The sequence below is a fragment of the Rhinatrema bivittatum genome, chromosome 4 (assembly GCF_901001135.1).
Source record: "Rhinatrema bivittatum chromosome 4, aRhiBiv1.1, whole genome shotgun sequence".
Classification (NCBI taxonomy): domain Eukaryota; kingdom Metazoa; phylum Chordata; class Amphibia; order Gymnophiona; family Rhinatrematidae; genus Rhinatrema; species Rhinatrema bivittatum.
This window is the reverse complement of record NC_042618.1, coordinates 170871400-170883866: the sequence shown is the minus strand read 5'-3', so window position 1 is coordinate 170883866 and position 12467 is coordinate 170871400. Positions and strand designations below refer to the sequence as shown.

Sequence of the window (12467 nt, the reverse complement as noted above, 5' to 3'; positions counted from 1 at the left end):
TGGTCTAACCCAGTATGGCAAGTCTTATGTTTTATTGTATTGCAACTCTGTTTGCTCGTGGCTTTCTGAGGAGCAAGCCAATGCCTAAGACTTTGCCAATTGCTATCCGACCTTAATTTAATTCATTATCTGTATGCAGACGATGTACAGATTCTTATTCCTATTACAGAATCTATTTCAAAAGCACTTTCCCATTGGAATAACTGCCTTACATCTATCACTAACCTCCTCAATAGATTAAATCTGGTCTTTAACTCTTCAAAGACGGAGCTCTTCCTCATCTCTGCAAATGAAGAAAATACTCCCATACCATACCCTCACAACGCATTCATCACTCATAAGCAGGTGAGAGATCTAGGAGTAATTCTGGATAATAGACTAAACCTTAAAAAAATGGTCAATACCACATCCAAAGACTGTTTTTACAGACTCCAGGTTCTGAAACGACTCAAGCCACTTCTTTTTTTCAAAGATTTCAGAACAGTACTCCAGGCGTTGTTATTCTCTAAGATAGACTATTGCAGTGCTCTTCTCCTTGGCCTACCCAAAGCGACCACTAAGCCACTTCAGATGATTCAAAACGCTGCAGCAAGATTACTGACTAACACCAGCCGAGGAAATCACATCTCACCCATCCTCAGAAACCTACATTGGCTACCAGTAAATTTTAGAATCCTTTATAAAGCAATCACCTTAATACATAAGTCCATCCATCATCAACTCCAACTCGACCTTGAAATCCCCTTCAAAATTCATTCCTCCAATAGGCCTATTAGAGACAATCATAAAGGTACTTTGAATTACCCCCCAACCAAAGCCTCACGACTTTCCTCGACCAAAGACCGAGCTTTTTCTATAGCAGGTCCATCTATTTGGAACAACATTCCTTCAAGCCTCCGACTGGAACCCTGTCTCATTACGTTCAGAAAAAAACTTAAGACGTGGCTATTCCACCAAGCCTTTGATGAGCCTCCAGACAACCCTTAGTCTTCTTTTTCCTCACTTGGATTTAGAAGATGAAAGCCCTACAACCTTTCAGACGAAGAACTCTGGCACTCACCGATTAAAGCATCTTTTTGCTCTATTCCAAATTCCTTTGGATAATGCTTCTTCAATTATTTTGACCTTTAACTTCCTTCCAGCTCTTAAGCTTCCCAAGTTTTTACTCCTTGTTAAATGTAACTTTTATCTTATTCTCTTCTCTTGTTAATTACTTTTATTTATTGCTTCTGTTATACCCTTGTTTTATGTAAACCGATCCGATATGGTTTAATTTACTATGAAGGTCGGTATAAAAAACTGTTAAATAAATAAATAAATAAGTTAAAGTTCCAAGTGACATTTGCCTTTTTGCAAGTTTTTCTGGTTGGCACCACTGCAGTGCATGTAAATATAATATTAATATTGTAAGTGATATTTTTATCTGAAAAGACTGTACTTAGGATATCCTATTTCATGTAAAATCTGTTATTATAAATGCATAATTTTAATTGTGCGTGGGAAGAGTGTAACGGGGGTGGGGATGGGGGTGTAAGGTTGTAAGATTCCCCTAGGGCATTTAATACCCTTGCACCGGCCTTGGACATTGCTGTACAAACATTTACTAGAGTCTCCCAACTCGTGGCGTCATGTTGTGTGTAAGGAGTAAGGGTGCAGTTTTTCACTTGGCCATAAGTGCCAAATTGCCTGGCTACAGCTCTGAGTGCTATGATTACTTTTTTCAGCATTGATGCTGAGTTGTGAAGATTTCTAAACTGTGCCATTCAAAATCGTAGTCATTCAGATCTCAGTTTGGCTGCATTGTCTGCTCTATATAGCAAATGTTGCTACACTGATGTTGCTGTTTTTAAGTTTTTTTTATATATATATATATATATATATATATATATATATAATTTTTTTTTTATTTTTTTTACTGGGGCACTTTTTAGATTCACTTTCTGAATTCTTCTACTCCACTGCTACTTTAAAATCTGCTCTGGCTAGAAGGTTTTCAGGCGTCAACGTTAGAGCTAGCTAAATTCTCATCAGTTATGAATGTGGCTAAGTGACACAAGTTTTATCTTTCTGCATTTCAATACTCTTAGCATTCTCAGTACCAACTGAGCACGATAGTCTTTCATGCTGCATCTGTAAACAATATAGAAACGCATAATTATTATTTTGAATTGCTAAGTTCTGTGACTAGAACAATTTTTAAAAGGCACTTTACCTTGGGTGGAGGTGTTGGATTTTTTTTTAATATAAGAGAAACCCGTAAAAATAAAAGGAAGCTGTGCAAACTAACCTACACTCGAACATAAAAAAAAAAATGCATGACAGGCCAAGAAGTCTTCAAAAAAAATTCTACCTTACCGACCCCCTGAACATTACTGAAAGACCCTCAGGCGTGGATGGTGAAGTGACTTACTCAAGGTGACAAGGAGTGGCAGTGGGATTTAAACCTTGGTTTCCATAGTTCGCAGGCTACTTCTCCAGGCAAGATGCGAATTTTCACGCACGGCCTGATGATGTCACCCCCTCTGTGTGGCTGTTGATAGGACATGCCCATGGAGGTTCCTCAAGCACGAGGCTAGAGCGACGCGGGAAAGGATGAGCCAACGCAGTACCAGGACCCGCTAGTATCAGGGCTCCGCCCCCCCGCCCATCATATGCAGCTTTGTCTCTCAGGAAGCTGCCCGCGTCCTCCTCGCCCTCCCCTCCTGCTTCAACCTAGCCCGCCAGTCCCTGAGTGACAGCTGGGCGCGCCAACGGGCTGCGGAGGAGGGCGGGGCGCTTCGCTACAGTGTTCCCTCCGGGTGCTACAGTGTGGCAGCGCCGGCGGCAGGCCTCACGTGTGTGCCGAGAGAGGACTGGGGCTACCTGACCGTCCGCAACAAAGGAGCCCCCGACGATCCTGCTCTGCAGCGCCTGTGCTGCTTTGGCTCCTGGCCTGGCTCTTCTCTTCGGGGCCTTGCTGAGAAGGAGGAGGGGTAAAGCTCTGCTGTGTCTCCCCCATCCCCTCCCCCCCCAGTCTGGTCAGTTCGAGCCCTGCTCTCCCTGGTAAAAGGCCGGGACTGGACCTTCTGGGCTGCGCGGCTTGGTGCCCTCGGCTCTCGAGCTTGGCCTTGGCTTTTAGCGGCTCGGTGCAGCGCTGCAGACGCGGGGGGGCTGGAAGGGGTGAACGGCGTCGATCTGCGCCCCGGCAGGCCCGGTAAGGACGCATCCTTCTCAGCTGCATAGACGTATCTATTATCATCTAATTCACTTTTTTTTTTTAAATGAAAATATTTATATTTTTAAACATGTCAGAATTTCTATTCTATTGTAGTTTTCGCCTGGGACGTAAATTAAATCCTCTAATGCAATGTGTATATACGCTGTAGGTAAACATCAGCCTCCGGGGACAAATATCTTGAAAAATTATTGAAAAGTAACAGTCCCATTTTGACTCTCCTCTCGTTTTGTTAACTCTTTGACGTATTAGAAAGCGACTAAGTTTAAGGCACTGTGTTTCGTCGATTTTCCATTTCTGGAAACCGGAGGTAGTAGTGTTTATACTTTGTAACCCAGGGCAACTGATGCTTGAGTACAGACGAGAAATTCCCACATACGTTAATTTTCAGCTATATTTTCCTCTTAACAAATATCACTCCACAAACTGCAGGGGTATCTGATTCCTTCCTGACCCACCTGGGGTTGAGTACCGTGGTTTCCATGGAGCAGGGTGTGCCTATGCTCCTTTTCTGAGCTAAGGGAATCATTAAATCTCTTGAATGCGTATCTCTAAAGGGGTATGGGGAGTGCATAACCAGTGTCCATTGAAATGGAGGACATGTTTGCACCTGACCAAAGAATAAAAGGATGGTTCTAAATTTTGAAGTAGTTCACTAGATATTTGGTACCATTTAATTTGTTTTGTTGTAGATTAGTTCCATTGTACTGTAATAGTTTGTTTTTATGCTTTTATTGTTTTAATTGTATTTTATTGTTGTACATCAGTTTGGAAGGTCTTATTGTAAGACCTGGAAAGTGATTTATAAGTTTTTAAGAATTAAAATTTTTGTATAGAGCAAATTAGCAGGGAGAGGTGGGCCATGGAAATGCTATCGTGGGATCTGTTTCAGATAGCCTTTGTGGTATTGTGTACCTGCAAAGTTTATCATTTTAAACTATTTATTTTAAGACCTAAAACACCGGTTTTACAATGGGGCCTCAAAACCCATAATGCAGCAAAATACCCCCAGAAAAGAAGAAAAGGCTATATAACCCTATTGCATTATTCTGAGGAGCTCATCTCAAGTTCTCTCCATTCCCAATAAGGCCCCCAGGCCTTATTATAAATGTCCCCTTTATCTTTTAACTGGAACATAAGCTTCTTCATCCAAGCAATCTCCGTGACCTTACTTCTCCAGCATTGAAGGGAAGGAATCCGCTTCCACATGTGGGCCACCAACAGGTGTGCTGCATGAAGGAGGTGAAACTTATTATTTTAATAGGAGTCCTTTTTGCTGTCAGTAAAAGTCCACAACAATAGTATGGATTTGGAAGAGTGCAGTACTAGGAATTCAGGAATATTAATTTCTCTCAAAGACCAATTGTCTTATAGGAAAGCAGTTCAAGCAAGCTTTTTGTAACTCCAAGGAGGCTCTAACTTAATGTTATACTAATCTGTACTTGGTGGGATGTCAGATTTTCAAGTGAACCCCTCTACTGAAAGAAAGAGAAATATTTAATTTTTTCATCAGGGCAGGAGAGAGTTACCCAAACTAGGGTATGGGGTTACTAAAATGTTTTACTGTTATTTAAAATGTTTTATTCCTATTGCTTAATGAAGTTTATGCAATGTGATACAGAATTTTTACACTGATTTAAAAATTTATTTTTTTTTATTGTAAACTTGCCCTGGGCACAGCCAATATGGAAAGTTTGAAATAATTTTAAAAAAGAATGATGCATTTTGCAGTGTGTGTCTACTCCCTCATCCTCTATCCTGTCCCTGCAATCCCTAATTTCATCATGATGCATTCCATAGCCCCTGATCTGATAACCAGAGCCAAAAATCTGGCTATTACCTATCATCCTCTTCTCAGTCCTGATCTGCATGATCCCCCTACTATTCCACTACGGAGTCTTCCTCCTTCCCTCCTCCTCCCAGCTCTGCCAGTGCATCTTACTCTTGCTTTTGCAGGACCTTGATCCATGTTTCTGCTGCTGTACTTCACTCCTGCCCTGCAGCACACTTTGCTATTCCAGTACTGAGACCCTTATCCAATTCTGCCAGTGCACTATTCCTACTCTGCACCCCCTGCTATTCTATATTCCAGTACTGCGATCCTCCAGCTCTGGCAAAGCACTTTAGTCCTACCTTGCAACACCCCCTTCTATTCTAGTACCAATCCCTGTGCCCCTCCACATGTGAGACATCGCTTCCAGTGCGCCTTAATTTTGCCTTGCAGTAACTTCTATTATTCTGATACTGAGACTCCCCAAGACGTAACTCTGCAGTGCTCCTGAGTCCTACCTTGCAGTACTCCATGTTGTTCAGTCACTGGGCCTTTCCTGAGAAGTGACTACCAACATCAGAGTCAGGAAATTCAGTTATTGTCTTAATTTGAAGCAACCAGACTTGTTGCCAGATCTCAGAAGGCTGCAGGTTAGTAATGAATACTTTTCACCCTGGCACAGCTGGTTATCAGAAAATGCTGAAGCTCATGTTGTGACTTTCTTCATGTCTTTATTCTCTCTCATTTTTTCTTGCCCAGCTGTAGGCCTGCTTTCTTCTCCCACTGTTTCCCAATGCAGAGCACCCACAGCAGCTCCTTCTTCCAAGCTAGCAGTGATGGGTTAGATATCAGCCTAACGGGCTCCCAGCTGTTGGTGGCCCGGCGCCCAAGTAGTGCCTCTTCTGCCAAGCACATAGCTCGCTCCATCTCTGTGATCACGGAAGATAAAGCCAAGAGGAACACCTTGGTGAGTGCGGGATGGCTGATTTGCCTCATCCAGGGTAGACAGTAAGATCTCTGCTGCCTGTCCTTGTACTCCTCAGGGAACAGGAGTATGTTGGTCCTAGCATGCTTTGAGATGGATCACATTGTGCTTTTCACACTACATTCAGTGTTTCTCAATTTAGCCTATTGGAGAAGAACATTTATTTTAGCTGCGTGTGATTTTTGAACCCTAAGTATATTACTGATAGTGTAGGGTGGACCTTAGAAAGAAAGAATGGAAGGGATAGAAATTGAACGGTGGGTTTAGAAGAGGAGTACCTTTCTTGGGTTGGCTGATACTCTTGATGAGAGTGGTTTGTAAAATTGTTAGATGAAGATGATTGGAAAGGTTCTAATTAACTGTGATGAAGGATACATGTGTGGGCTATATCTTAAGTTGATAGGCCTTTTTGTTTCTGTTTATGGGATACAGTGGATTTTTGTAATGTGCCGGAAGCGCTGTGTGCATAACATGAGAGAAATATGCAAAGAATAAATAACTTGAAAATTGGAATACAAGTATGATTAGTAAAGCTAATAGAAAAACATCATTTTATGTCCACTTTCACAAGTTTACCTATTAAAAGCACTTATGAAATATTCATGTCTATCAAACTTTTGGGTGAACTTTCTATTTTTGGGCTCCAGCTGTTGCCCCTTGCTCCTCTGGACTTCTAGCTCAGTTGAAACCAGGGCTTGGATCAGTTTTATTTTACTTTTCCTGGGTATTTCAGTGTTGTGTAACAAAATATGTGGAAAAATGTCTTTGTTATAACAAATAGGAGAAACATCAGCAGAAAAGTAACTTTTCCACTGACTTTTTCTTTTTTTGTTATAACATTGAAATTCCCAGGAAAAATAAAACAAAAACTAAGCGTTTATTTGTAATTACCAGGAATTTTCCCTGTTGTATAATCCCCTCCCAGTCCATTGCAGTAATAATCCTTGGCTGAGAACCATGCACCAGGGCTCCTTCTGGAACCCTGCAATCATGAGCCCTAGACCTGGCTACTAGATGTCCCAGTCACTGCAGAGTGGTAACGTCCTCTCCCCATGGACAACAAACACTAATCCTGCAGCATCTCTAGCCTGAGAAGCAGAAGGACCTGATAAATAATTGACCCAGGTGCAGGGCAGTCCTAAGAGAGCTTTTTCTGAAACTTATTCCATTATATCTTCCCAGTGGTGGTGTGATCCAAGAACCCAGCTTCTTACTGTTTCCTTACTATATTTGAGTTATTGCTATGTCAAAAATGCTGGATAAAGTGGAAATGTTATCTTGCAAAAAGACCTGCCCAGGCATAATGAATCCCATGTGCTTTCTCTGCATGTCTACCTGGGATTGCTGGCAGCAAACGCTAGAAAGTAGCTGAACCCAATAAGTGTTTACAGGGGAAAAGTGCCCTTGTTTGTAGAGGTGTGGTAAGGGGGGGGGGGGGGCAGTCCACCCCGGGTGACAAGGAGGGGATGCCAGTGACTGTGCGATCAATTAATCTTGTCTTCATCCAGGAAGAAGAAATGTACCAGCCAGGAGCAGCTCCTTCCTGGTGATAAGAGGTTAATTGATCGCACAGTCGCTGGCACCCCCTCCTTGTTGTCACCTGGGGCGGACCGCATGCCTGCACCCAGGTGTACCCCGCGCACAGCTTCCACCCCTCCCCCCCAAGCAGGAAGATCGGTGAATCATACGGCCCGAAGATAACAGGAGGCCAGTGGCAGCAGAGCAGCTGCTGGCTGGTTAGGCTCTGCCAGTGGCCCACGGTTTGTCATGCTGCTGTACGGCCCGAAGATAGCAGGAGGCCCTCAGGCCTGGTGGAGCTCATCTTGCCACAGCCTGAAGATAACAGGAGACCATGGTGTGTCTGTGTGTGGGTGTATGAGATGGTGAGAGTATAGAAGAGTGTGCCTGTGGGGGTGGGCGTGCCTGTGAGAGAGGGTGCCTGCTTGTGTGAGAGGGTGCCTGTGTGAGGGGAGTGGGGGTGAGAGAGAGGATGCATGTGTGTATGCCTGCATGAGACTGGAATCGTGTGTGAGAGATACAGAAGAAGCGTGTATGTGTGAGAGAGAGATGGAGGAAACGAGTGACACACACACACACATCTCTCACCAAATGCGTGTGTGTGTGAGAGACACAGGGAGTATATTTTTCTAGCGTGTAGCCAGATGGACTGTGTACCAATGAGTTATGCTCCGCTGCTAGCAGATGGAGACTGAGTCAGATTTCAAAGCTGACGTCGCCCTTCATACACCCGTGCAGTGACCTCAGCCCTCCTCTATTCTCCGTCTCAAGCAGATGGTGGACGATCCTATCCCTATGGGATTGCTGTACTTTTTGGAAGGAGAAATTCTACCTTTTAAATTGAAGGAACATTGAGCCCCGATCTCCTGCAGTGATACCTAAAGGTCCCTCCGCCAGTTGAGAATTCTTGAGGTGATTTCAGAGATCCCTCAGAGCTGTGCCTTGGTCCGGTAGCCAGTTCCCGGCATGTACTTTGCTGCTTAAGCAGCTGAAGAGGTGCAGGAAGCAGAGCGTGGTGGTGACTGCCAAAGCCCTCTTCCCCCACAGCCGGAAACCACCTCTGTACTCAGCTGGTAAGTGCTGAGCCCAGATAAGTTTGAATTGGGAGGTAAATTTTTTTTTTTAAGAGATATTTGGAGGGGTTTCAATAAGATTTCCTCCAGTCTCCTCGTTCGGCATGCCATACCTATGTCATTCCCGATCCCGTTGGGGGAAGTGGGCTTCCGAGTGGGCCCCCGGTGGGCTAGGCCCCACTTTAGGCTTGGTCAGCATACCACATGGGGGACCGTGGCAGCGCAGTCTTGCATATGTCTTTGTGCGTGCCGTATTGTCCTCCATAGAACGTCGATACACACAGTGTGGAGGCTCTGCGCACGCACTGTGCGTGTACATCACACAACCTGGAACAGCCAAGCACTAGCCTGTGTGTGCACATCGTCGCACCCTGCCTAAGAGCTCCAAACTGTGCGCGCACAAATTTTTAAGCCCAAGCCGATGGAACACACAGTTGCCGGTGGCATTGGCACCGGCAGCCAAGAAACAGAAGTGCCTTTCTCTCTGTGCTACTTGACATATTAGGGCTTCACAGTCTGACCTGGATTCCAACTTATGTCAGCACTGTGAGGAAGCCCAAGGAGAGCTGGCCTCTCTGGACTTTGATGTGGTTTCAGCAGTTAGTTACTGGGTTTTAAAAGGGTTTGGATAAGTTCCTGGAGGTTAAATCCATAAACTGCAATTGCAGTAATAGCTTGTGATCTATCTAATGTTTGGGTACTTGTGACTTGGATTAACCACTGCTGGAAATAGGATACTGGGCTTGATGGACCCTTGGCCTGACCCAGTATGGCATTTCTTATGTTCTGAATTAAATACACCGTGTATTACGGATTTTGTTTCATTTACTGGCCTCATATGTTGGCATAAATGTCAATGTATATTAGCAGAGATTGTGAATGCTTGTGAATTCACCATTAATTTGTGACATACCATTTGTCAAATTCTTCCATTTTAAAATAATATTGGTAACATATTGTAATAAATGTTACTTAGCTTCTTAGCTGTATTGTAGAACAGAAACGCTTTTAATTTCAGTCAAGAGGCTATAGATGTCAAGTCCGACACGGACCGTGTTTCGGCGGCTGCCTTCTTCAAAGGGGCCGAATTCTCGTAATGCGTTAAGCATTACGAGCTGGAAGAAATGCCGCTGACATCTTGACACAAGAATTCGGCCGTTGAAGAAGGCAGCCGCCGAAACACGGTCCGTGTCGGACTTGACATCTATAGCCTCTTGACTGAAATTAAAAGCGTTTCTGTTCTACAATACAGCTAAGAAGCTAAGTAACATTTATTACAATATGTTACCAATATTATTTTAAAATGGAAGAATTTGACAAATGGTATCTCATGAATTAATGGTGAATCACAAGCAAAAAAAAAATCATTTTGGTCCTATGATTATATTACCGGTATTCACAATCTCTGCTAATATGCATTGACATTTATGCCAACATATGAGGCCAGTAAATGAAACAAAAAATCCGTAATACATGGTGTATTTAATTCATAGCACACTGTTGGAACGTTTAGCCTTACTTTGAATTTTCTGTGTACTTACGGCTACCATCCCCTTTTTGAAAAAAACCCTTAGAAAGATTTATTGATTTTTTATGTTCTTCCATTCAGAGGATGGGTTAGCCACATCTTTCTGGAAGTACCCCGGATCTGAGTACTCCCTTGACTGGGTCATTCATGGGAGAGGGAAATTCAGTGGCTCCAGCCCCAGTACCTCCTGGGCTAAGCATGGACCTGGCTGTCTTCTCTTGGGGGAATTTTTCCAGGGTCTACAGGCATAGTCTAATACCTCCCTTGCCCCTGTCTGGGCGGAACCTCAGCTGGTAAGCCCGCCTTCTCTCAGTCGTATTGGCGGACCTCGAGGTATGCCTTGCCTTTACCAAAGGTCTCCCTGGTAGGACCCAGATGGCTCAGACGAAGAGGACGATCAGGACCCCTTGGAAGAAGGCTAAATTCCTCCTGGGTTGGAACTGTATTGAACCTTGTTGCGTTTTTTTCATTAGAGACGAATGCCAGCCTTGGTTTCCCAGACCCTGAAGAAGCTGGGAGTCCCTGGGACCAATTCTATGATGGAACTAAAGAAGAATCCCATTTTGATCTCCCTACGGAAAGCATCTTGTTACTTTCCAGTACTGGAAGCCATCCAGGAGTTGATTGACCTGGAATGGGATTACCTGGAAGCAAGTTTTAAAGGGGGACGAGCATTAGAAGCCCTATACCCATTGGATCCAGCATTGAGAGAGCATTTGCGTTTCCCTAAAGTGGATGTGCTGCTCTGTGCTGTCTCTAAGTGAGCATCTATCCCAGTGGAAGGAGGAGCAGCCTTAAAGGATGCACACAATAGACGAATGGCGTCCATCCTTAAGCCTTCGATGCAATAGCAATGACCTTGCAGATTGTTTTCTTGTTGTGCCCTGGTAGCCTGTTCAGAGTGGTTATGGAACTCACCGCAGCCTTTTTAGCAAACACGGGCTCTGATCTAGTCTGTACTTGGGCCAGAGGAGTGGCCTCAGTAATGGTGGCCTGAAGACAGCTGTGGCTGCAGAATTGGTCAGCAGATGCAACCACCAAGGCAAATCTTACAAAGATGCCCTTTAAGGTATCACTCCTTTTTGGAAGCAAATTGGCAAAGCTGGCCAGTAAATAGGGCGGCTCTCCAGACTCCCGGCTACTGGAAGATAAGAGGAAGCGGTTACAGCACCCCTCACCTGTGAGGGGCCAATCCAGGGGCTCCCTATGTTTTTGCTCCAAAAGAAACTTGACATTGGGAGGTCTCAGTCATTTTGTAGTCGACAGCCTAAGAGAGTGGCAGGCTCAGATTCAGGTTCGTTCCCCCCCCCCCTACCCCCCAACAAAATTTTGCTCATCCACCCTCGGAACGAGGAGATAGAGGGTACTGGAAGTCATGGGCGGAAGTGCATCTACAGATGCTCTGCCTCCCACATCGCAGGAAAAGAAGTCAGAGCAGATTTTCTAAGCAGGGAGAGTCTGGATCCAGGAGAGTTGGTGTTGTCCGCCAAAGCCTACAACAGATAGTAGATTGCTGGCCCTTCCAGCCATTGACCTGCTGGCCACATCTGATAATGCAAAGATGCCCTAATTCTTCAGTCACAGAAGAGTTCTGAGGTCCCTGGGGATAGTAATTAGTATAGCTGTGTTTAAAAAAGATTGGATAAGTTCTTGGAGAAGTCCATTACCTGCTATTAATTAAGTTGACTTAGAAAATAGCCACTGCTATTACTAGCAACAGTAACATGTAATAGACTTTAGTTTTTGGGTACTTGCAGGGTTATTATGGCCTGGATTGGCCACTGTTGGAAACAGGATGCTAGGCTTGATGGACGCTTGTTCTGACCCAGTAAGGCATGTTCTTATACAAGAAGGATATGCGCTGGAATTTCACAGCACTCCTCGGGATGTATTCATGATGTCTCCTTGCCACTCCCAGCACAATAAGCTGGCAGTGGAGATTACTCTTTTTAAGGCTTCTCAGGATGAGGGCTATAATCCCAGTACTTGCGCCTCAGGAAAATACAGGGTGTTATTCCATCTATTTTAACATACCCAAGAAGGAAGGTTCCTTTCTCCCCATCCTGGACTTCAAGAGTGTCATCCGGCATCTATGAGTGAATCATTTCTGCATGGAAACATTACACTCTGTGATTATGGCCATACAATTGAAAGAGTTCTTAACCTCTCTGGATCTATCTGAAGCCTACTTACATATTCCAATCTGTCAAGAACACCTACATTTCCTATGCTTTGTGGTACTAGGTTGCCATTATTAGTTCTGGGCACTGCACTTTGGCCTAGCCACCGCCTCCAAAACATTTTCCAAGATTATGGTGGTCGTAGTGGCAGCATTGAGAAAAGATGGAATCCTGGTGCACCCGTACTTGGATGACTGG

General features: G+C 44.3%; 1 protein-coding gene across 4 annotated transcripts in view; it reads left to right on the top strand.

Moving 5' to 3' along the window:
• Nucleotides 1-2671: 2671 nt before the first annotated feature.
• The window catches only part of CEP131 (centrosomal protein 131), a 235245-nt gene continuing 225449 nt past the window's right edge, over nucleotides 2672-12467 (top strand). Inside the window, exons 1-2 of one of the 4 annotated variants that reach the window (XM_029599216.1) lie at nucleotides 2672-2972; nucleotides 5745-5952. In XM_029599216.1, coding sequence (XP_029455076.1) covers nucleotides 5779-5952 — 174 coding nt within the window. In that variant the 5' untranslated portion in view covers nucleotides 2672-2972; nucleotides 5745-5778. Of the gene's footprint in view, nucleotides 3194-5744; nucleotides 5953-12467 lie in introns of all 4 variants that reach the window. The other 3 variants (XM_029599215.1, XM_029599219.1, XM_029599217.1) reach the window with 3 other exon arrangements.